This window comes from Leptinotarsa decemlineata, unplaced genomic scaffold (genome assembly GCF_025532065.1).
Source record: "Leptinotarsa decemlineata unplaced genomic scaffold, Ldec_3_MD MMD2_tig00003736_RagTag_RagTag, whole genome shotgun sequence".
NCBI lineage: Eukaryota > Metazoa > Arthropoda > Insecta > Coleoptera > Chrysomelidae > Leptinotarsa > Leptinotarsa decemlineata.
Window position 1 is genome coordinate 6,174,816 of NW_027412593.1, and position 23,873 is coordinate 6,198,688.

The following is a 23,873-nucleotide window of genomic DNA, read 5'->3' on the forward strand; positions in this document are numbered from 1 at the left end:
AATTCGATGCGAGATACGCCACTAACTAGCGTGGTTGAAGACAATTTTTTTGAATAATTTCGGTCTGGTCTGCAATTTCAGGAAGACTCGTGGAATTTCACCCCTTCCGGATAAATAAGTACGTGAAAACTTACTTCTTGAGACAGAGTGAGTACCTACATGTCTTCTCTTTCAATGTCAAGTGGACTATTGAAGTATAGAAGTTTATGCGTTTTATTCATTATTGTTACCGAATGATTATTGATCCTTAAATATTGTTCATGTATACCTATTTGTGATTTAATCGACAGCTGTTGATTGAACAATCCTCATTGATTAAAAGTATTGAGTTATATTCATTATAAAATTTTGATGTTCATATCATGTATTCTTATTTGTTGGTTTCACTAGAAACCAATCTCAGCGTTTCATATGTATTTAGTTTCCTGCTACTTGTTAATTCAATAATATTTATGCCATATTTATAAGAGTAGCAAACCTCTTTGCAATTTCTCATATATTTATTGATTAATTATATATTCATACATCTGCATTTATTTTTTGTTTGATTCCCCATTCCACGTCAATTTATATAAGAATATTAATTGGCTGGCGCCCTTTCAGCTTACTAAAGAACATCTTAATTTTTCAATCAAATCTCAAGAATTCGAATCCACGCCTTGGTTGTGACGTACATAAAATTGATGTCAAGAATTGTTTTTAATGAAATTTAATTTTTTAAGTAAGTACGCCTCAGTGTGGAAGAGGATCAACGAATGTTGTTGACAATTTACCTAATCCAAGTACAGTAATTAGCATCCAAACTACCTGAATTACTATAAACATGCTTTACGCAGTCGGAATACCCAGTTATCGGAGATAAACTCAAGATGTATGAACCTTTGAAGAAACTAGCTACTCGCGCCTGCGAAACGCCAAAACGCCAGGAAGAAATTTCAAAAGTTATAGGCCTTCAAATCCGAATAAAAATAGTGACATTGAAAGCCACAACTGTGAAAACCTTAACCATTTTGTCAAACCTATTCTGTAATTTGTCGTCAATGAAAGTCACTGTTCTTTCTTTCTCCAAAAATAAATGCCAGATTTATTGTTAACTAATCAGTGACGTGATTTGACAGCTGAGGAAAATGACGCAAGGGAGTTGATGATTTTTATTTCTTCTAAAGACACTTCAAAACTCCTTACCCAATTCTAATATTTCTACCAGGTGTAGTATGCCATCGAAAACTGCATAACAGTTGTGACACCATTAAAAATCTTTCTTTGGGACTACATAATTTACTTCGATTATTTCAAATACTCACCTTTATTCTCAGTATATGATGGTGGTCTCAAACACAAACAAATCTTTCCATCTAAAGCCATTCTCAACAAACTGTTTGCTGCCCTGTAAGAATCAAAATGTGCCGTTTTTGCAGTTAGGTAACCTCTTTTTTTTGCCCAGCCGTCACAAATGTCCATTGCAGACCAAGTATCTTCTTGATAAGGATGTTCAATCCTCAACATAGACACCAAATCCAACCTTTCGGCTAAAACAAAACATTTGCTTGGACTGTTGAAAAGAGGAATATTCAAAAAGCCAAAAAAAATTATCTGAACATTCATCTATTACCTATGCTCGTTTCTTGTGGAGGTTGTGAATGATATTATCGAAAGATGAAAGAATATGAAAAAAATAAATAAATAGCATTTATAGAAAATGGAAATGTTATTAACAACTTATTCTGTCGTCTGTCTGTTTGCTGTGCGCATACATTTCGATATTGAGTATATTTCGAACAAAATTGGTTTATATATAAAACTCTGGTCAATAAAGTACTTGATGAACACTGATAACTTATTGAAAGTGGAAATCAGAAAAAATATTCAACCAGTGCTTGAAATTTTCTTTAATCGGTAGAGTTTCAAGACATTTTGGAAAGGTGTCAAATTGTGGAAAATTACTGTACTTGGTACTGCGTTAATTCAAAGTATTTTATACAAATAAAAATGTTCTATTTATCACTAAATTGTCAATTAGTTTTTAATTTTGTTTCAGATTGTGGAAGGTGAAAAAATTATTGCAAAGAAACAATACTATCAAAAAATATGAAATATTTTTTCTGTAATTGAAAAATATGAAGTAGCTTGGTTTGTAATGTTTTCTTAATTTTTTGCAATTTTCATCATTTATCTTCCTTACTTGATTATTTTGCATTATTTCTTTTATTTTCATCTTTTCCATACACTTCACATTTCATTTATTAATTCATTTTCGTTTCAGGTCGTAATAATTTGTTTTCTTTACAAATTAGCATCTTCAATTTTTGAATTTCATTCTCAATTCCAGCTTTTATGACTGGAACTATGATTTTTTTTTTCATAAATTTCAAATCTGTTAACACTTCTCAGACAATGCAGGTCCAATACTGTCTGTACTAAATCAATAGTCTTTGAGAATTTTCAAGAGAACTATTGAAAATGTATGAATCGATTTGGAATATTTTGGCAGCTAAATGTATGAATGAATACCAACGGCTTTTTTTATTACCTACTACAAAAAGAATGAACAAAAAACTCCTTCAGAAATCTTCCATAACTGTAATAGTACAAAATAATGGGAGGTGGTCTTAAGGAATTCTGTAATGTTCTACAGTTTCAGCTCCAAATATGTGTAAATTCAATTTAAAAAAGTAGGAGTTCAGATGATGACACAGTGTGTCAAAACAGCTGTTATCAATAAATGTTTTCACCCTGCCCATTCGATTTAGTAAAAAAAGTGATAAGGTTTTTTTTTATTGATGAAGCATGTGTCCCTATAACATTGATGAATTTCTTCAATCTCAAATTTCAATAATAAATCATATACTATATTGTATTTTCAAGTGCACTTTGTATGTATTTTTATATTTTCAAGTCTTTCCAGACGATGCAATGCAATGAGATATTATGCAAATAAATTGCTTGAGTCTATTTCTGGTGATTGGGAAAATGTCTTGACTTTGAAGTCAAAAACCAATGTTTCATTTTAAATTATGTCTAATTTGATGTAAACCTCGCGTAACCTTAGTAACCAAATAAAGATTCAACTCACCCAGGTATTTAATTGTTATATAAGGCTGTCTCAGCTGGGCGATTGGATAGCTACCCATCAGCACCTGGAGTGGTCTTGGAACTTTAGAAGGGAACACTAAACCAGGACAATCGCACAATCTAACGTTGGGAGTGAGAAAAATCGTCTGAAAATGTTTGGTGTGGCCTGGTGTCTTTGAAACACTAACCACTTTTCTGCCCATCACAGCATTCATCAATGACGATTTTCCCACATTCGGCTGACCCACACAACCGATTGTCAGAATGCCCTTATTGAACTTTTCATACTGTTGATAATGGGTATCGACATTTTTGAGTTGTACAGTTTCTCCAATTTCCAAGTTCTCGACATCATTATCAATGTATTCCTCTTCAAGTTCTTCTTTAATTTTGCTTTGCCAAGAACTCAAGTCGACCTCGTCTTTTACTAGTTTTTTGCAAATATCAAATAGCTGTTGGGTCCCTTCTGCAGCCATACGTATTCTTCCTCTTTTCCTTCTTACTTGCATTCCTAACAGAGTATAAATATTTCTATACACTAAGAAAGATATTCACTTGAGAATGATGAAACATAAAACCAAGCGACTATAATGATACTATTGAGAGATCATATGAAGGAGTATCCTGTATATTCACTAGGTTTAACATTTCATATATACAATATTTAACTGATTTGATCATAATTATTCAATTTAATAATCAGTGAACCAGAACCCATTTAGCGTAAAATGATGTAGTTCCTCTACATCAATACAATAATAGTATGATCTGAATATTCATAGAACCATAACGCATCTCACGTAAGATGGATGTGAAGTAAATACATAATAAATCAGTTTGATACATTTTATTTCGCTATTAATGACGAACAGACACATTAAATAAGTGAAAAAAAACAGACTTGAGTAACAATCGCGTCTGAGGACTTTGGATCTGTTGATGTCAAAAATGCCGATACTGATTCGTTATGAAAAGATGCATTATTTGATTTATTCAAATATTTAGTGATCCATATTATAATGATTGAGTTTGAGAAAGGTTACTCCGCTAATACTGACGAACAGACACATTGAAACAGGTGAAAAAAAAAACAGATTTGAGTAACAATTCCATTTGTGGACTTGGGATCCGTCGATGTCAAGAATGCCTATCATAGTGATTCACTACGTTTGATATTTCATGTATGCATAATTTGATTGATTTAACTATAACCCATCTAGCGTAAGATGATGTAGTCCCTCTACATCAATACAATAATAGTATGATCTGAATATTCATTGAACCATAACGCATTTCACGTAAGATGATGTAAAGTAAATACATGATAAATCAGTTTGATACATTTTATATCGCTATTAATGACGAACAGACACATTAAATAGGTGAAAAAAAACTGACTTGAGTAACAATCGCATCTGAGGACTTTGGATCTGTTGATGTCAAGAATGCCGATAGTGATTCGTTATGAAGTGTGTTAATCGAGTGATTGCCAAGTAAAGATACCATCCTGCAGGTACTTTCTGGACGGCCGATTATAGAGGTACTATAAAAGAGTCTGGAAATTAGAGTACTGAGCATTAGTATACTTGTTGATATACGTGTTAATCGAGTGATTGCCAAGTAAAGATAATTTTCTGGTTTTATCATATTTCAGATTATTAATTAAACTTTTTCATCACAACGATATTTTCTGCTAAGAAATGGAGGGATACCAGCAACATCAGTTCAGTAATCATTCACAAGAAGACGGTTTGGTACAAGACCAAATGAATGCAGAAGTTCAACAATTCGTTGGAGAACTGAATGACTGTCATTTTCAGTATGATCGAAATGGCGTTATGGCAGTTGAACAGTCAGAACAGCATTCTGAAAAAAATCCCTTAGCATATATGTATCAAACGTTTATGGATAAGGAGGAAATTGAAGTGTACGCGAACACGATCTTTTTTCAGAATGAAACTGAGGACAGTCAGCGAATTCCGGAGTTTTCTTCACAAGAAGACGCTTTGGCGTCATTAGCAATTAGCAATACACAAGACCTAATAAATGCAGAAGTTCAACAATTCGTTGGAGAACTGAATAACTGTCATTTTCAGTATGATCAAAATGGCGTTATTGCGGTTGAACAATCTGAGAAAGTTCCCTTTGAAGTAACGGCAGCATATACGTATCAAACATTCATGGAACAGGAGATTGATATGATAGACTGCGCGAACCCGATCATTTTTCACAATGACACTGAGGACAGTCAGCGAATTCCGAAATCTGCTGATCAGCATACAAATCCCTTGGTGGGATATGATGGTATCAATCAGGCGAGGACCACGAATCACGTTGAGGAAGGAAACAATGGGCAAGAATTTATCATCGGTCAGGATCGTTTCGACGAGGGTATTTTTCGTTTGGTGGAAAACAAAGTCGAAATAATAAATCAGGAAATCGGAAATCATTGTGAAGCCCAGCAAAAAATTAATGATTTTTTGGATAATATAGGGGATGGGTCAAGTTCAGGAGTCGAGATCCTCCGCAGTTTCGAAGACATAAATCGAATAGGTGTGATTCCTGCTGAAAGTGACTCTGAAATCACCAAATTCAGATGCTCACTGTGGAATAGGTATTGTAACGAATTAGGAATTAACTGTCTTAATCAATTTTATTTTAACAATACTTCACTATCACAACTAATTTATTTACACCACTCAGTAACTAACGCTTAATTTATCTTCACCGTTTGTTAACCGCTCGATTCGCTTTCTTGGTACAGACTACTCTTCGGGACGACGAGCGACGTTTTTATATCGTCAACGAACGTTCCGGACCACTGCGGATTTCGGGACTTATCCGGAGTTTTCGCGGTATTTCGTGATGCGTCATGCGTCGGTCAGGGCCGGCTTGTGTCGATACCTGCAGAACTCTCCATACTTGCACTGTGAAGTTCGATGGAAGTAACACTCCACAGTCTTTATGCTCGGTCGTGGAAGATGGTTACCACACACCAAAATCTGGATGCCGCTGGATCTGAAGATCGTTTCCAACATGCTTCTCACAATTCTCCAGTCCAGCCTATCGAGCCCAGAGGCTAATTTCGGGATCGCCAACTCCACGAGATTCTGGTCGAGCATCGTCTCCTTCAGTCTAGTAAGACTCCTCCAGACATCTTCATAGGACGGTTTGTTTCGATAATGCTTTTTGGTCACCAAGTAGAAGATGTTTCTCTGACCCTTCTTCAACTGTAGGACTCCTCCGACTTCTGGATTCTGTTCTCGTGATGTTTGAAGCTGGCCGAATTTCTTGTACCACAGCGATGCCCTTGGACATTTGGAGATCCTCTGCTACGCAATGAGCTAGGGCGTAATCAACTGGAACCTTGAAAAGGTCTCGTGGCTCTTCTCGAGTTACCCCATGTACGACCTTCTGTCCGTTCGAGTATAAAGACATGAATTGCTGGAACGTCATTTCATCCTCTGGTGGTCTGAGGGCGCGAACTTGGTCGTGATTTCCAGCATAAGGAGCCAGTCTATTGAAATGGACGACCCTAGGCTTTCCTCGAGGTGGCTTATGGATTCGGTAGACGAGGTCATTAATCTTTTTCATGATTTTGTACGGACCTTCCCACGAGTTCCGCAACTTCGGTGATAAACCACGGCGGCGCTTAGGATTGTACAGCCAAACTAGGTCGCCGATTTCGAATCCTCCAGCATTCGCCTTGATGTCATAGGCCTCCTTCATCCTATCGCTGGCACTCCGGATGTTCAGACGGACTCGTTCATGAATGTCGTCCATTCTCTGCCGAAGCTTGCTGACATAGTCTTCCCCCGCAGTGTCTTGTTCTGGAGGCATTCCAAATTTTAGGTCGCAAGGAAGCCTCAGCTCTCGTCCCATTATAATACTGGCAAGGGTTTGGCCGGTTGACTCGTGCACTGCCGAACGATAAGCCAGCAGGAACAGGTGGAGGTATTGGTCCCAGTCTCTTTGATGGTCAGAGACTACCTTGGACAAGTGGCGGTTTATAGTCCTATTCATTCGTTCCACCATTCCGTCGGACTGTGGATGTAAGGCTGTGGTTCTGGTCTTTCGAATGTCCAACAGTTTACATATTTCTTGGAACAGGTTGGACTCAAAATTTCTGCCCTGGTCCAAATGCAGCTCCAATGGGACACCGAATCGACATATCCATTCCTTTACCAGGACGTCAGCGACGGTAAAGGCTTCCTGGTTGGGCAGGGCATAGGCTTCTGCCCACTTGCTGAAGTAGTCCATGGCTACCAGGATGTATTTGTTCCCATGGTGGGACTCTGGAAACGGGCCGGCGATATCGATGGCGATTCTCTCGAAAGGACTACCCACGTTATACTGGCGCATTGGAGCTTTCGGTCGTATCCTAGGTCCGTTACTGGCAGCGCATACAGCACACTTTCTGCACCAGTCCTTGACGTCGACTTGACAATTAACCCAGTAAAACCGTTGTCTTACTTTCTGGAGGGTCTTCGTTACTCATGGATTTCTTTGAGCACCTCCCGTCGTCTGCTCCTGGGTACCACTGTCTGGTGCCTTTCTTCTGCACCGTCTTCAGATTCCAACACCCGCTTCAGAACCCCGTTTTCCAAAGTAAGGGAGTTCCATTGTGCCCAGTAGGACTTGATCACTGGCGAATAACCTGCTACCTCCTGCCACGATGGTCTTTGATTACTTTTCTTCCATCCGATGATTAAACCAAGATCTGGGTCTTTCTCTTGGTCTTCCTTGATCTCATCATCCTCCCAGTTGTCGTCTACAGCTGTAGTTCTACAAATAGCTGCTTCCTTCTCTTCTGCTCGTCGAAAATGTGAGCAGTCATCGGGGCAAGGTCTCCGTGATAGGGCATCTGCGTTTTTATGGCTAGTCCCAGCTCGATGTTCTATATCGAAATCAAATTCTTGTAATCTCTCAATCCAGCGCGCTACTTGGCCCTCGGGATTTTTGAACTGCAGAAGCCATTTGAGAGCTGCATGGTCCGTTCTCAACAGAAATCGTCTTCCATACACGTATTTGTAGAAATGCTCTACTCCTTTGACTACGGCCAACTGCTCTCGCCTGGTGACACAGTAATTACGCTCTGGTTTAATGAGCGTTTTGCTGAAGTAGCCAATAACTTTCTCCTGTCCATCCTGGATTTGAGAAAGAACTGCTCCAAGTCCCACGTTGCTGGCGTCCGTATCCAAAATGAACTTTCCGTCAGGTAAGGGATAGCTCAAAACGGGAGCGTTGATCAAAGCTCTTTTCAGCTTTTTGAATGAGTCTTGGCATTCCTCAGACCACTGGAACTGGATCTGCCCTTCTGTGAGGCGAGTCAATGGTTTGGCGATGTTGGCAAACCCCAGCACATATCGGCGGTAGTAGGTGCATAATCCGAAGCTGATGTATGTCTTTTGGAATGGGCCAGTCCTTAACTGCTTTGATTTTTTGTTCGTCTACCGCCACTCCTTCCCCAGAGACAACGTGGCCAAGATAACGGAATTCTTTCTGGAACAGATGGCATTTCTTGGGACTCAGTTTTAATCCAGAACTCCCCAAACGCATGAACACCTCCTCAAGATTTTTCAAATGATCGTCGAACGATTTTCCGACCACGATTATATCGTCGAGATACACTAGACACGTCTTCCATGAGAGACCTTAGAGAACCGTCTCCATCAATCTCTCGAAGGTCGCTGGAGCATTACAAAGCCCGAATGGCATAACCGTGAACTGCCACAATCCTGAGCCGATGGTGAAAGCTGTCTTTTCTCGATCTTCTGGGGCCAATTCAACTTGCCAATATCCACTCTTCAAATCCAAGGTCGAGAAAATTGTAGAGCCGGCTAGCGTGTCTAGGGTGTCGTCGATTCTTGGAAGAGGGTAGCTGTCTTTCTTTGTCACGTGATTTAGTTGGCGATAATCTAGGCAGAACCTTGTCGAGCCGTCCTTCTTCTTCACTAACACGACTGGGGAAGACCAGGGGCTGTCAGAAGGTTCGATGACTCCTTTTTTTCCCATATCGCTGACTATCTTGTCTGCCTCTTCTCTCTTGGCAAGAAGGAGTCTTCTAGCCGATTGCCGGATTGGTCGGGCATTCCCAGTGTCGATTCTATGCTGAACCACATTCGTTCTGCCGCCTTTTCCTTCTCCAATATCGAAGATTTCCTGGTAACTCTTGACAAACTCCCTCGATTTAGATCAGTGAGTTGATGGTATGTCTTTGGAGGAAATGTCAATTAACTTCTCCAACTCTTTAGGCAAGTTGTTGGCTTGGCTAACTGAACTGCGTACACTCCGTATGACAGAGGAAATGGACGAACAGTGAGTAGTGTAACAAAGAGACTTCTGGCGCAAATGGGAGTGGGGGTAACCTATCAGCGTCATCGAAATCGACGCAGGATGGAACGAGTATAGTAGCGATTTAAGCGTGGAACTCCGCCCCTCGGCCCCCTTGGTACTCCACCTAACCTATCGGCCCCCTTGGAATTCCACCTAACCTATCAGCTCCCTCGGCCCCCTTCAGTCACGTGATTTTAATTAAAAAAAGTTTATAGTTATGAGATTCGAACCTGGATCGTCCGCGCCGTAGACATTGTCCTTAGCCTCTACACCATCGTAAGATATTGAAGTTGACTGCGAATGTTGGGTATTTATAGCGTTAGTTTTGTCGGGACCCAAATTGACTCATTCATTATACTTGACAGCATTTTTATTTTTGATTTCCGTAGAATGTAATCGTCATTATCATATTGAAGATAGGAAAATATACTTATATTTGGGAAATAATTAATATGTCATGTAGAGATGTGTATGTGTGTGTAAGAGCGAGAGGCGCGTGTGACGTAATCGATGCGAAGAGAGATGGAGATCGAGGTTTTACCGGTTGCTGGTGCAAGCAGGTGTTGCCAGTTGTACAATAAATCAATGTTTATGGAGTAATGTAGCGTTGCCGGTTTGAAAATTAAGTTATAGAACACACAGAGTCATCTATGAGTCACTAGCTGAACTATCTATTGGTTGAAGAAGGACACTGTAAACACTAGACTCATAAGACTGCATCTGTCAAATGTCAATACATGCCAGCATGGCAGGTTCGGCGTTGCCAGTTGTACAATAAATCATCGTTTATGGGGCAATGTAGCGTTGCCGGTTTTGGAATTAATCGTGAACTACTCGACGAAAATTGGAAGCGCGAAAGTGATATATTGATAGTAATGAATCAGATTTAAGAAAAAACATTACAGATTAATGAGGCTGTATCGTTTCAAAGTGTGATCCCTCAATGTTACAAAGTATCTCAAAATACATCATTGAAAACAAACATGGCGTCGAAGTGTACAGGGTGCGTCAAAATACATCATTTAAGAAAAAACATAACATTTCCACGAGGCTGTAAGTTTTCAACATGCGATCCCTCAATGTGTACAAGGTATCTCAAAATACATCATTGAAAAACAAATATGACGTCGAAGTGTACAGGGTGCGTCAAAATATATCATTTAAGGAAAAAAACATGTCGATTTGAAAAATGATATTAATGTGTATACAGGGCGTTTCAAAATACATCATTTAAGAAAAAAACATGTCGATTCAACAGAAGTCTAGCGTTCCAACATGTCGGAAGTCTCGTATCTTTGTTAACCAAGTTAGCATCATCAGGAGAAAGAGGAGATCCAAAAGTGTCGGGAGGTTAAGCTTTGTGAACTCAACGTGAGGGCAATGGGGGAGCGAAGTATTCGACAATGACATTTCAAAAAACATGGTTATCCGTGCGTTTTCGATCGTTTTTCGTGCATTTACGATCGTTTTTCGTGCGTTTACGATCGTTTTTCGTGCGTTTACGATCGTTTTTCGTGCGTTTCGATCGTTTTTCGTACGTTTTCGACCGTTTTCCGTGCGTTCATTCGTTATCGTTTCATCGTTATTGTCGTAACGGTTTTTCGTGTCTCAATATGACAGTCATTTATCATTTAACGCGTTTCGCTAACCAAGTTAGCATCATTGGGAAATTACTAAAGTCCATGCTTTGTCATATGAAGATTCATTTTGCGAATTTTCAGACTCTTGAACGGAACCTTGTGGAACAACCAACCTAACTTCTGTTACAGAGTAGTGTCGGTCAGCCAATCAGAATGGAGAAATCAAATATCGCTCGATTGATTGTGCTAGATGAAATTGAACTGGAGAATGAGGGTCGAATAATAATAATAATAGTGATAAAACATTAAAAGCTTGAAAGTGACGTAGTCAGCGTGATAGGTGGTGGCGTGTGTGATAATGAATGAGTTATTATAAAGAATAATAGCGCAACTGTCAGAAGGGCACTGAGTTGTATATTCACTAATAATGATCAGATCGTCGCATACAGCACGTCAAATGAAAGGATAAGAGATGGAGAATTCATCGACAGAGAAAAAACAAATATGGCGTAATGAATATAATATCCAACGCCTTATGTGAAATAACATAGGAAGAATTGCAAATTCAACAAACTTGTAATTAAAAAATGTTGGGTTATGAACAACTATAAGTTTATTCCAATTGCAGAAGCTTGATTCAAAACGCAGAATTTATTGACAAAGAAAATGAAAAAAATCATTGGATACTGAAACATATGATATATTTGGATTCCTTAGGGTGAGAAGGATTCGAATTCATTAAAAAACGACCACTTCCGGTTTTCACTTCCGGTCCTCCGATTTCGATGATTTCAACATCAATGGATTCGTTTAGATGTCATGAAACATAATTAATCATTTGTCGAAGCCAAAAGGGCCTTATGACCTATTTTCATTATACTAGCAGCAACAGACCGATGTGGGTACTCATTTCAAATGATGTCATTTGTAGATTATGAAAAGTATAATATCGAGCATCTAATGTGAAATAGCATAGAAAAAATTGCACATTTGAAGAAAATCATTGAACATATTTGAAATTAAAAGTTGTTGGGTTATGAACAACTACGAGTGTAATGTAATTGCAAAAGTTTGATTCAAAACACATAATTTGTTGACAAAAAAATGAAATAATCATCGTATACTGAAACATATGGTATTTTTGGATTCCTTAGGGTGAGAAGGTTTCGAATCCGTCAAAAACAGGTCACTTCCGGTTTTTACTTCCGGTCGTCCGATTCCGATGATTTTGACATCAATGGATTCGTTTAGATGTCAAAAAACATAGTTGATCATTTTACGAAGCCAAAAGGACTTCATAACCTATTTTTGCTATACTAGTCGCAACAGGTCGGTGTGGGTACTCATTTCAAATGATTTAATGTGTAGACTATGAAAAATATAATATCGAGCGCCTAATGTGAAACAGCATAGGAAGAATTGCAAAAAGAATCATTGAAAAAACTTCGGATCGTTACGTACATCATGTCAAATGAAAGAAAAAAAATTGCAGAATGGTCAACATGTCAGAAGGGCATTAACCCACTTCTTTATTAATGATAACTGAATCTCAACGTGCAGCACATCAAAAGAAAGGGAAACGAATGCAGAATTCATCGACAGAGAAGAAGCAAATCTGACGCAACATGTCAGAAGGGCACAAAGCCACATTTTCGTTAATGATTGTCGAATCGTCACGTACAGCACGTCAAATGAAAGGGAAAGAAATGCAAAATTCATCGACGGAGAAAAAACAAATATGGCGCAGTATGTCAGAGTGACACTAAGCAACATCTTTGTTAATGATAGTTGGATCTCAACGTGCAGCACATCAAATGAAAGGGAAACGAATGCAGACTTCATCAACAGAGAAAAAAAAACGGAGACGATGCCAAGAGGGCACAAAGTTGTATCTTCACTAATAATAGTCGCATCATCACATGTAGCACTTCAAATGAAATGGGGGAAAAAAAGCAGAATTCATGTGTTTGTTGCGCTATTCAAATCCAAGGTGACATGGATCATTGTCAACGCTGAATATGCATCTAACAAAGACTCTTTGATTTTCTTTTGTTTCATTTCAGAATATGTCATCACTAATTTTTATATTCAAACCCAAGGTGACATTGATCACTGTCAATGTCGAATCTACATCCGGAGATACGCAGTTTTTAAAGCGACGAAACAAAGGCTCTTTGTTTCATTTTAAAATATGTCATCACTTATTTTACTATAAATACGTCATGCATGGGGAAATGAGTTAGTTGCATCCGTTGAAAGTGATACCAGTGACAAGTGCACCGATTCTATTTGAAAGTAAGTGTTTTAGGTTTGACTTTTTCCGCAGATGAATTTATTCAAATGTAATTAAATTGAAAGTTGTTGAGAATTGTTGAATCCTTTGATTTCCAAAATTTTTCTCGATATATGTATATATGTTGGATGATTTCAGTCGAATGTTTCACATGTCGTGGTTTGTTTGAGATAGTATTCGCATATATTGTGAATCAAAACATAAAGCTTTCATTTTTTATTTTTCACAGATGGATTCACAAAAATTGAATGCAAGTTCGATCGTGAAGAGAAAGCCAAGTATCAAAGTAGCAGATTTGCCTGTGGAGATGCCGCAGAGGATATTCACTGCCAAAATCGTGAAAGGAAAATTTGGTGAGGCGGTCTTGTTAGATTTGGGAGATAAAGTATCATTTCTGCCCCACCGAGTGACGGAGGCGTATCGTCCTCACTTACAAGAATTTTCATCAGGAAAATACGCTATTGTGTTCAAAGGGTTAATGGACATTGGGAAACCGAATCTTGTCGTTTCATTTGAGATTGTACAAAATTAAGGTTAGTACTGTTTCCAATTTTTTCTTTGTTTTATAGGCAAAGAGTTTTTGGGTGTATACAATATTTTTCATTCGGGTCAAAAATTCTCACTCACAGATATGATCCGCATAAAGTAGTGTTTTCATACAATATTTTTCCTTCACTTAGTACGTGCAGAATATGTGTTTTAAATTCTTTATTTTGAATGACACTTGATTTTTTATTTTCATTATAAGTGTAGCAATTACTTCATGAAAGACATTACCCTCTCTGTTGCCAAAAAAATTTTTTTAGTGATGTTTTTATTGAAAAATCGAATTTATTTCAGTGTATTTTTTTATTGAAAAATCGAATTTATTTCAGAATAATACATCAACGTGTGCAGTATCAGTCAGAGTCATCTCAACAACAACATTCAAAATCGTCATAGCAACCTTTCCAGAACGAGTTTCAAATCTCAGCAGTTTCCATTTTTTTCAGTCTATAGTTGCACATTATGAGGCTAGAATTTGTGGTTATTCAGTGATTTGTTGGACAAACTGCGTCTATTCAATATATACACAACCGTAATGAATTTGGAAGACTTTGAAGATTCATCGTGGTGTGTTCCAAAATTCAAGAAAAACACGCCGTTCTCTATGGGTCATTTCGAAGGAAATTTGTTCAGCTGCAGTCTCAATAACGTTGATATTTTATATAAATGGCTTTATAATATACTACCAAAATAAATAAAATACATATCACACACATCTTTTTTTGAAAATGAAAACTTATCTTATACAGGGAAAGTTGTCAAAAATATGCAATAACAAAAAATTATATACCAGATTTTATAGAGATGAAGAAACATCATATTAAAAGATACTAAGTTGACAAAAACAGAACATTTTAGAAATAAAGGAAATAAGTTTGTCTGTCATTTTAAATTCTGATTCGTTGGGTCGATATAACGAAAAGTGGCATTTTATATCTTGAATTTTATTCAGGATATTATTATAGATGATTGACATTTGTCATTAAATTTCAAGTGTGATATTTGGAAATTCATTTCGTATTGTAGTTTTTTCGAAATTCCCATTCAAAATAGCATCCTTTGATATAGATACCGGACGAGTCTATTATGTGTAGATAACCTGAGTTTCCATTGTTCGGAGTTCTGAGTTCTTGTACATATAAACATAACAAAGTAACGATACAGACAAATATGAAAAATCGTCATAAAATAATTCAAATCCATTCAAGTGAATACATGAATTGAAAGATATTTTAACCTCAACTTCGATATTCTGAAACAAAAATACACAATATTCACAATTCCATCTTTCATTATTCCAAGTTCATAGTCATCAAAATTGATACGATTATAATATATATAGGAATATAAAACTATCTTCAAATACAGTTGCATGAATGCACATCAAGCATTTTGTCGTAGTACGGTGACCGGGGCAAAGTTACAACTTCAACATAATATGAATGTTTATAAATATTAGGGAAGGTCAAGATCATCAACAGGTATTAAGAAATTCATTCGGTGTCCAAAGCTTTCGGAATACAATGCAAATAATTTTCTTTATGACTATTCGTTCGATATTAAATATTGTTACCTCAAAATATATCGAAATCATAACACGTTTGCGATTCATTTTTTCAGTTACATTTGAAGGGTGAGTTTCAGTTTGCAGAAATAATAGCCCACACATGTTGGAAATTTTGCCATAGTGTGGTGAAAATCGTATTAAAATTCTACGAAATATAAGCGCATACATACAGAGTGAATTAATATTTGAAATACGTCGTTTGGAACCCCCCCCCCAAACCCTTCTCTATCGAATTTTGGCAGAAATAATGCTGAGTAGTATTGTAGAGTTAACGTTCGAAATTGGGGAAAGTGAAGTATTCAACAGTTTTGCGTGCATTTTCGAACAGTTTACGTGCATTTATTCGTTATCGTTTCGCCGTTATTGTCGTTTTTTTCCCTATTTCAATATGACAGTCATTTAACACTTAATGCGTTTCGCTTACCAAGTAAGCATCATCAGGAGATGACTAAAGTCCACGCTTTGTCGTATGAAGGTTCGTTTTGCGATTTTTCAGACTCCTGAACCGAACCTTGAGGAACAATCAGCCTAACTTCTGGTACAGAGTGGTGTCGTAAGCCAATCAGACTGGAGAAATCAAATATCAGTAGAATGATGGTTTTGGATGAAATTGAACTGAAGAATGTGGGTCGAATAATAATAATAATAGTGATAAAACATTAAAACTCAACTTGTGGTACAGAGTGGTGTCGGTCAGCCAATCAGAATGGAGGAATCAAATATCGGTCTAATAATTGTGTTAGATGATATTGAACTGGGGAATGTGGGTTGAAAAATAATAATAATAATGATAAAATATTAAAACTTTGAAAGTGACGTAGTCAGCGTAGGAGGTGGTGGCGTGGTAGAAAATGTGTGAGGATTTGTGGAAATGAATGAGTTATTAGAAAAAAAAAAGCAACTGTCAGAAGGGCACTAAGTTGTATATTCGCTGATAATAATCGAATCTTCGCTTACAGCACGTCAAATGAAAGGACAAAAAATCCAGAATTCATTGACGAGAGAATACAAAGATGGCGCAACATGTCAGAAAGACATTAAGTCACAATTTCACTCATGATATTTGGATCTTAACGTGCAGCACATCAAATGGAAGAGAAACGAATGCAGAATGTTATCGACAAAGAAAAAACAAAGATGATGCAACATGTCAGGAAGGAAAGAAGCCACATCTCCGTTAATGACAATTGAATCTCAACGTGCAATACATTGACTGAAAGAGAAAAAAAAATGCAGAATTCATCGGCAGAGAAAAAAAAAACAAAGACAACGTAACATGTCAGAAGGGCAATGAGCCGTATTTTCGTTAATGATGATTTGTTCTCAACGTACAGCACATCGAATGAAATGGAAACGAATGCAGAATTCATCGACAGGGAAAAAACGAAGATGGCGCAACATATCAGAAGTGCACTAACCTGCTTCTTTGTTAATAAAAGTCGCATCGTCACGTGCAGCATATCAAAGAAAAAACAAAAGAGGCAACCAAAAGGGCACTGAACCATATTTTCGTTAATAATAGTCTGATCGTCGCATTTGACATGATTCACTCACTCAAAACTGAAATGTTTAGAAGATACCAAAGGAGATCTTACGGTGACTATAAGTTCTGGTATGCTTTGTTAGGTATCGAATGATGCGTGCAATTTCAATTCCAGCGACATGATTATTCCAATATATATTGGTGCAGAAGGTGGAACCCCAAAAAAATAGGAGATATAGTACAACAAGTCAGTGAAGAGCGGCTTTTTTCTGCAGAAAAATGTTTGAATTGACAATATTCATTGTTTATCATTTCGAATCCGTTGAATACAAGGGGTCTGGAAATAGAAAAAAACAATGTTTTAACGCTTTGTAGACGTGTTTGATGCTCTATGACCAACACCCGTTATCCATATTTTCATTATTATCCCGATTGTATGACCACCAAACATTCAATATTATCGGGATTGAAGGGAGCTGATAGGTTAGGTGGCGTACCAAGGAGGCCGATAGATTAGGTGGAGTACCAAGGGGGCCGAGGGGCGGACGCTTAAATCACTACGATACTCGTTCCATCCAGCGGCCCCCTTGGTACTCCACCTAACCTATCGGCCTCCTTGGTACTCCACCTAACCTATCAGCTCCCTTCAATCCCGATAATATTGAATGTTTGGTGGTCATACAATCGGGATAATAATGAGAATATGGATAACAAGTGTTGGTCATAGAGCATCAAACACGTCTACAAAGCGTTAAAACATTGTTTTTTTCTATTTCCAGACCCCTTGTATTCAACGGATTCGAAATGATAAACAATGAATATTGTCAATTCAAACATTTTTCCGCTCTTCACTGACTTGTTGTACTATATCTCCTATTTTTTTGGGGTTCCACTTTCTGCACCAATATATCTTGGAATAATCATGTCGCTGGAATTGAAATTGCACGCATCATTCGATACCTAACAAAGCATACCAGAACTTATAGTCACCGTAAGATCTCCTTTGGTATCTTCTAAACATTTCAGTTTTGAGTGAGTGAATCATGTCAAATGCGACGATCAGACTATTATTAACGAAAATATGGTTCAGTGCCCTTTTGGTTGCCTCTTTTGTTTTTTCTTTGATATGCTGCACGTGACGATGCGACTTTTATTAACAAAGAAGCAGGTTAGTGCACTTCTGATATGTTGCGCCATCTTTGTTTTTTCTCTGTCGATGAATTCTGCATTCGTTTCCATTTCATTTGATGTGCTGTACGTTGAGAACAAATCATTATTAACGAAAATACGGCTCATTGCCCTTCTGACATGTTACGTTGTCTTTGTTTTTTTCTCTGCCGATGAATTCTGCATTTTTTTTTTCCCTTTCAGTTAATGTACTGCACGTTGAGATTCAATTGCCATTAACGGAGATGTGGCTTCGTTCCTTCCTGACATGTTGCGTCATCTTTGTTTTTTCTTTGTCGATAACATTCTGCATTCGTTTCTCTTCCATTTGATGTGCTGCACGTTAAGATCCAAATATCATGAGTGAAATTGTGACTTAATGTCTTTCTGACATGTTGCGCCATCTTTGTATTCTCTCGTCAATGAATTCTGGATTTTTTGTCCTTTCATTTGACGTGCTGTAAGCGAAGATTCGATTATTATCAGCGAATATACAACTTAGTGCCCTTCTGACAGTTGCTTTTTTTTTTCTAATAACTCATTCATTTCCACAAATCCTCACACATTTTCTACCACGCCACCACCTCCTACGCTGACTACGTCACTTTCAAAGTTTTAATATTTTATCATTATTATTATTATTTTTCAACCCACATTCCCCAGTTCAATATCATCTAACACAATTATTAGACCGATATTTGATTCCTCCATTCTGATTGGCTGACCGACACCACTCTGTACCACAAGTTGAGTTTTAATGTTTTATCACTATTATTATTATTATTCGACCCACATTCTTCAGTTCAATTTCATCTAAAACCATCATTCTACTGATATTTGATTTCTCCAGTCTGATTGGCTTACGACACCACTCTGTACCAGAAGTTAGGCTGATTGTTCCTCAAGGTTCGGTTCAGGAGTCTGAAAAATCGCAAAACGAACCTTCATACGACAAAGCGTGGACTTTAGTCATCTCCTGATGATGCTTACTTGGTAAGCGAAACGCATTAAGTGTTAAATGACTGTCATATTGAAATAGGAAAAAAAACGACAATAACGACGAAACGATAACGAATAAATGCACGTAAACTGTTCGAAAATGCACGCAAAACTGTTGAATACTTCACTTTCCCCAATTTCGAACGTTAACTCTACAATACTACTCAGCATTATTTCTGCCAGAATTCGATAGAGAAGGGTTTGGGGGGGGGGTTCCAAACGACGTATTTCAAATATTAATTCACTCTGTATGAATGCGCTTATATTTCGTAGAATTTTCAATACGATTTTCACCACACTATGGCAAAATTTCCAACATGTGTGGGCTATTATTTCTGCAAACTGAAACTCACCCTTCAAATGTAACTGAAAAAATGAATCGCAAACGTGTTATGATTTCGATATATTTTGAGGTAACAATATTTAATATCGAACGAATAGTCATAAAGAAAATTATTTGCATTGTATTCCGAAAGCTTTGGACACCGAATGAATTTCTTAATACCTGTTGATGATCTTGACCTTCCCTAATATTTATAAACATTCATATTATGTTGAAGTTGTAACTTTGCCCCGGTCACCGTACTACGACAAAATGCTTGATGTGCATTCATGCAACTGTATTTGAAGATAGTTTTATATTCCTATATATATTATAATCGTATCAATTTTGATGACTATGAACTTGGAATAATGAAAGATGGAATTGTGAATATTGTGTGTTTTTGTTTCAGAATATCGAAGTTGAGGTTAAAATATCTTTCAATTCATGTATTCACTTGAATGGATTTGAATTATTTTATGACGATTTTTCATATTTGTCTGTATCGTTACTTTGTTATGTTTATATGTACAAGAACTCAGAACTCCGAACAATGGAAACTCAGGTTATCTACACATAATAGACTCGTCCGGTATCTATATCAAAGGATGCTATTTTGAATGGGAATTTCGAAAAAACTACAATACGAAATGAATTTCCAAATATCACACTTGAAATTTAATGACAAATGTCAATCATCTATAATAATATCCTGAATAAAATTCAAGATATAAAATGCCACTTTTCGTTATATCGACCCAACGAATCAGAATTTAAAATGACAGACAAACTTATTTCCTTTATTTCTAAAATGTTCTGTTTTTGTCAACTTAGTATCTTTTAATATGATGTTTCTTCATCTCTATAAAATCTGGTATATAATTTTTTGTTATTGCATATTTTTGACAACTTTCCCTGTATAAGATAAGTTTTCATTTTCAAAAAAAGATGTGTGTGATATGTATTTTATTTATTTTGGTAGTATATTATAAAGCCATTTATATAAAATATCAACGTTATTGAGACTGCAGCTGAACAAATTTCCTTCGAAATGACCCATAGAGAACGGCGTGTTTTTCTTGAATTTTGGAACACACCACGATGAATCTTCAAAGTCTTCCAAATTCATTACGGTTGTGTATATATTGAATAGACGCAGTTTGTCCAACAAATCACTGAATAACCACAAATTCTAGCCTCATAATGTGCAACTATAGACTGAAAAAAATGGAAACTGCTGAGATTTGAAACTCGTTCTGGAAAGGTTGCTATGACGATTTTGAATGTTGTTGTTGAGATGACTCTGACTGATACTGCACACGTTGATGTATTATTCTGAAATAAATTCGATTTTTCAATAAAAAAATACACTGAAATAAATTCGATTTTTCAATAAAAACATCACTAAAAAAATTTTTTTGGCAACAGAGAGGGTAATGTCTTTCATGAAGTAATTGCTACACTTATAATGAAAATAAAAAATCAAGTGTCATTCAAAATAAAGAATTTAAAACACATATTCTGCACGTACTAAGTGAAGGAAAAATATTGTATGAAAACACTACTTTATGCGGATCATATCTGTGAGTGAGAATTTTTGACCCGAATGAAAAATATTGTATACACCCAAAAACTCTTTGCCTATAAAACAAAGAAAAAATTGGAAACAGTACTAACCTTAATTTTGAACAATCTCAAATGAAACGACAAGATTCGGTTTCCCAATGTCCATTAACCCTTTGAACACAATAGCGTATTTTCCTGATGAAAATTCTTGTAAGTGAGGACGATACGCCTCCGTCACTCGGTGGGGCAGAAATGATACTTTATCTCCCAAATCTAACAAGACCGCCTCACCAAATTTTCCTTTCACGATTTTGGCAGTGAATATCCTCTGCGGCATCTCCACAGGCAAATCTGCTACTTTGATACTTGGCTTTCTCTTCACGATCGAACTTGCATTCAATTTTTGTGAATCCATCTGTGAAAAATAAAAAATGAAAGCTTTATGTTTTGATTCACAATATATGCGAATACTATCTCAAACAAACCACGACATGTGAAACATTCGACTGAAATCATCCAACATATATACATATATCGAGAAAAATTTTGGAAATCAAAGGATTCAACAATTCTCAACAACTTTCAATTTAATTACATTTGAATAAATTCATCTGCGGAAAAAGTCAAACCTAAAACACTTACTTTCAAATAGAATCGGTGCACTTGTCACTGGTATCACTTTCAACGGATGCAACTAACTCATTTCCCCATGCATGACGTATTTATAGTAAAATAAGTGATGACATATTTTAAAATGAAACAAAGAGCCTTTGTTTCGTCGCTTTAAAAACTGCGTATCTCCGGATGTAGATTCGACATTGACAGTGATCAATGTCACCTTGGGTTTGAATATAAAAATTAGTGATGACATATTCTGAAATGAAACAAAAGAAAATCAAAGAGTCTTTGTTAGATGCATATTCAGCGTTGACAATGATCCATGTCACCTTGGATTTGAATAGCGCAACAAACACATGAATTCTGCTTTTTTTCCCCCATTTCATTTGAAGTGCTACATGTGATGATGCGACTATTATTAGTGAAGATACAACTTTGTGCCCTCTTGGCATCGTCTCCGTTTTTTTTTCTCTGTTGATGAAGTCTGCATTCGTTTCCCTTTCATTTGATGTGCTGCACGTTGAGATCCAACTATCATTAACAAAGATGTTGCTTAGTGTCACTCTGACATACTGCGCCATATTTGTTTTTTCTCCGTCGATGAATTTTGCATTTCTTTCCCTTTCATTTGACGTGCTGTACGTGACGATTCGACAATCATTAACGAAAATGTGGCTTTGTGCCCTTCTGACATGTTGCGTCAGATTTGCTTCTTCTCTGTCGATGAATTCTGCATTCGTTTCCCTTTCTTTTGATGTGCTGCACGTTGAGATTCAGTTATCATTAATAAAGAAGTGGGTTAATGCCCTTCTGACATGTTGACCATTCTGCAATTTTTTTTCTTTCATTTGACATGATGTACGTAACGATCCGAAGTTTTTTCAATGATTCTTTTTGCAATTCTTCCTATGCTGTTTCACATTAGGCGCTCGATATTATATTTTTCATAGTCTACACATTAAATCATTTGAAATGAGTACCCACACCGACCTGTTGCGACTAGTATAGCAAAAATAGGTTATGAAGTCCTTTTGGCTTCGTAAAATGATCAACTATGTTTTTTGACATCTAAACGAATCCATTGATGTCAAAATCATCGGAATCGGACGACCGGAAGTAAAAACCGGAAGTGACCTGTTTTTGACGGATTCGAAACCTTCTCACCCTAAGGAATCCAAAAATACCATATGTTTCAGTATACGATGATTATTTCATTTTTTTGTCAACAAATTATGTGTTTTGAATCAAACTTTTGCAATTACATTACACTCGTAGTTGTTCATAACCCAACAACTTTTAATTTCAAATATGTTCAATGATTTTCTTCAAATGTGCAATTTTTTCTATGCTATTTCACATTAGATGCTCGATATTATACTTTTCATAATCTACAAATGACATCATTTGAAATGAGTACCCACATCGGTCTGTTGCTGCTAGTATAATGAAAATAGGTCATAAGGCCCTTTTGGCTTCGACAAATGATTAATTATGTTTCATGACATCTAAACGAATCCATTGATGTTGAAATCATCGAAATCGGAGGACCGGAAGTGAAAACCGGAAGTGGTCGTTTTTTGATGAATTCGAATCCTTCTCACCCTAAGGAATCCAAATATATCATATGTTTCAGTATCCAATGATTTTTTTCATTTTCTTTGTCAATAAATTCTGCGTTTTGAATCAAGCTTCTGCAATTGGAATAAACTTATAGTTGTTCATAACCCAACATTTTTTAATTACAAGTTTGTTGAATTTGCAATTCTTCCTATGTTATTTCACATAAGGCGTTGGATATTATATTCATTACGCCATATTTGTTTTTTCTCTGTCGATGAATTCTCCATCTCTTATCCTTTCATTTGACGTGCTGTATGCGACGATCTGATCATTATTAGTGAATATACAACTCAGTGCCCTTCTGACAGTTGCGCTATTATTCTTTATAATAACTCATTCATTATCACACACGCCACCACCTATCACGCTGACTACGTCACTTTCAAGCTTTTAATGTTTTATCACTATTATTATTATTATTCGACCCTCATTCTCCAGTTCAATTTCATCTAGCACAATCAATCGAGCGATATTTGATTTCTCCATTCTGATTGGCTGACCGACACTACTCTGTAACAGAAGTTAGGTTGGTTGTTCCACAAGGTTCCGTTCAAGAGTCTGAAAATTCGCAAAATGAATCTTCATATGACAAAGCATGGACTTTAGTAATTTCCCAATGATGCTAACTTGGTTAGCGAAACGCGTTAAATGATAAATGACTGTCATATTGAGACACGAAAAACCGTTACGACAATAACGATGAA

At 36.7% G+C, this 23,873-nt stretch overlaps 1 protein-coding gene across 1 annotated transcript in view; it reads right to left on the bottom strand.

The window, feature by feature from the left end:
* The window catches only part of Ns4 (Nucleostemin 4), a 62,832-nt gene that overhangs the window by 2,960 nt on the left and 35,999 nt on the right, over window positions 1-23,873 (bottom strand). The window contains exons 5-6 of the mRNA XM_074178360.1: window positions 3,074-3,583; window positions 1,305-1,529 (exon numbers count right to left, since the gene is read on the bottom strand). Of these exons, the coding sequence (XP_074034461.1) occupies window positions 1,305-1,529; window positions 3,074-3,583 (735 nt within the window). The remainder of the gene's footprint in view (window positions 1-1,304; window positions 1,530-3,073; window positions 3,584-23,873) is intronic.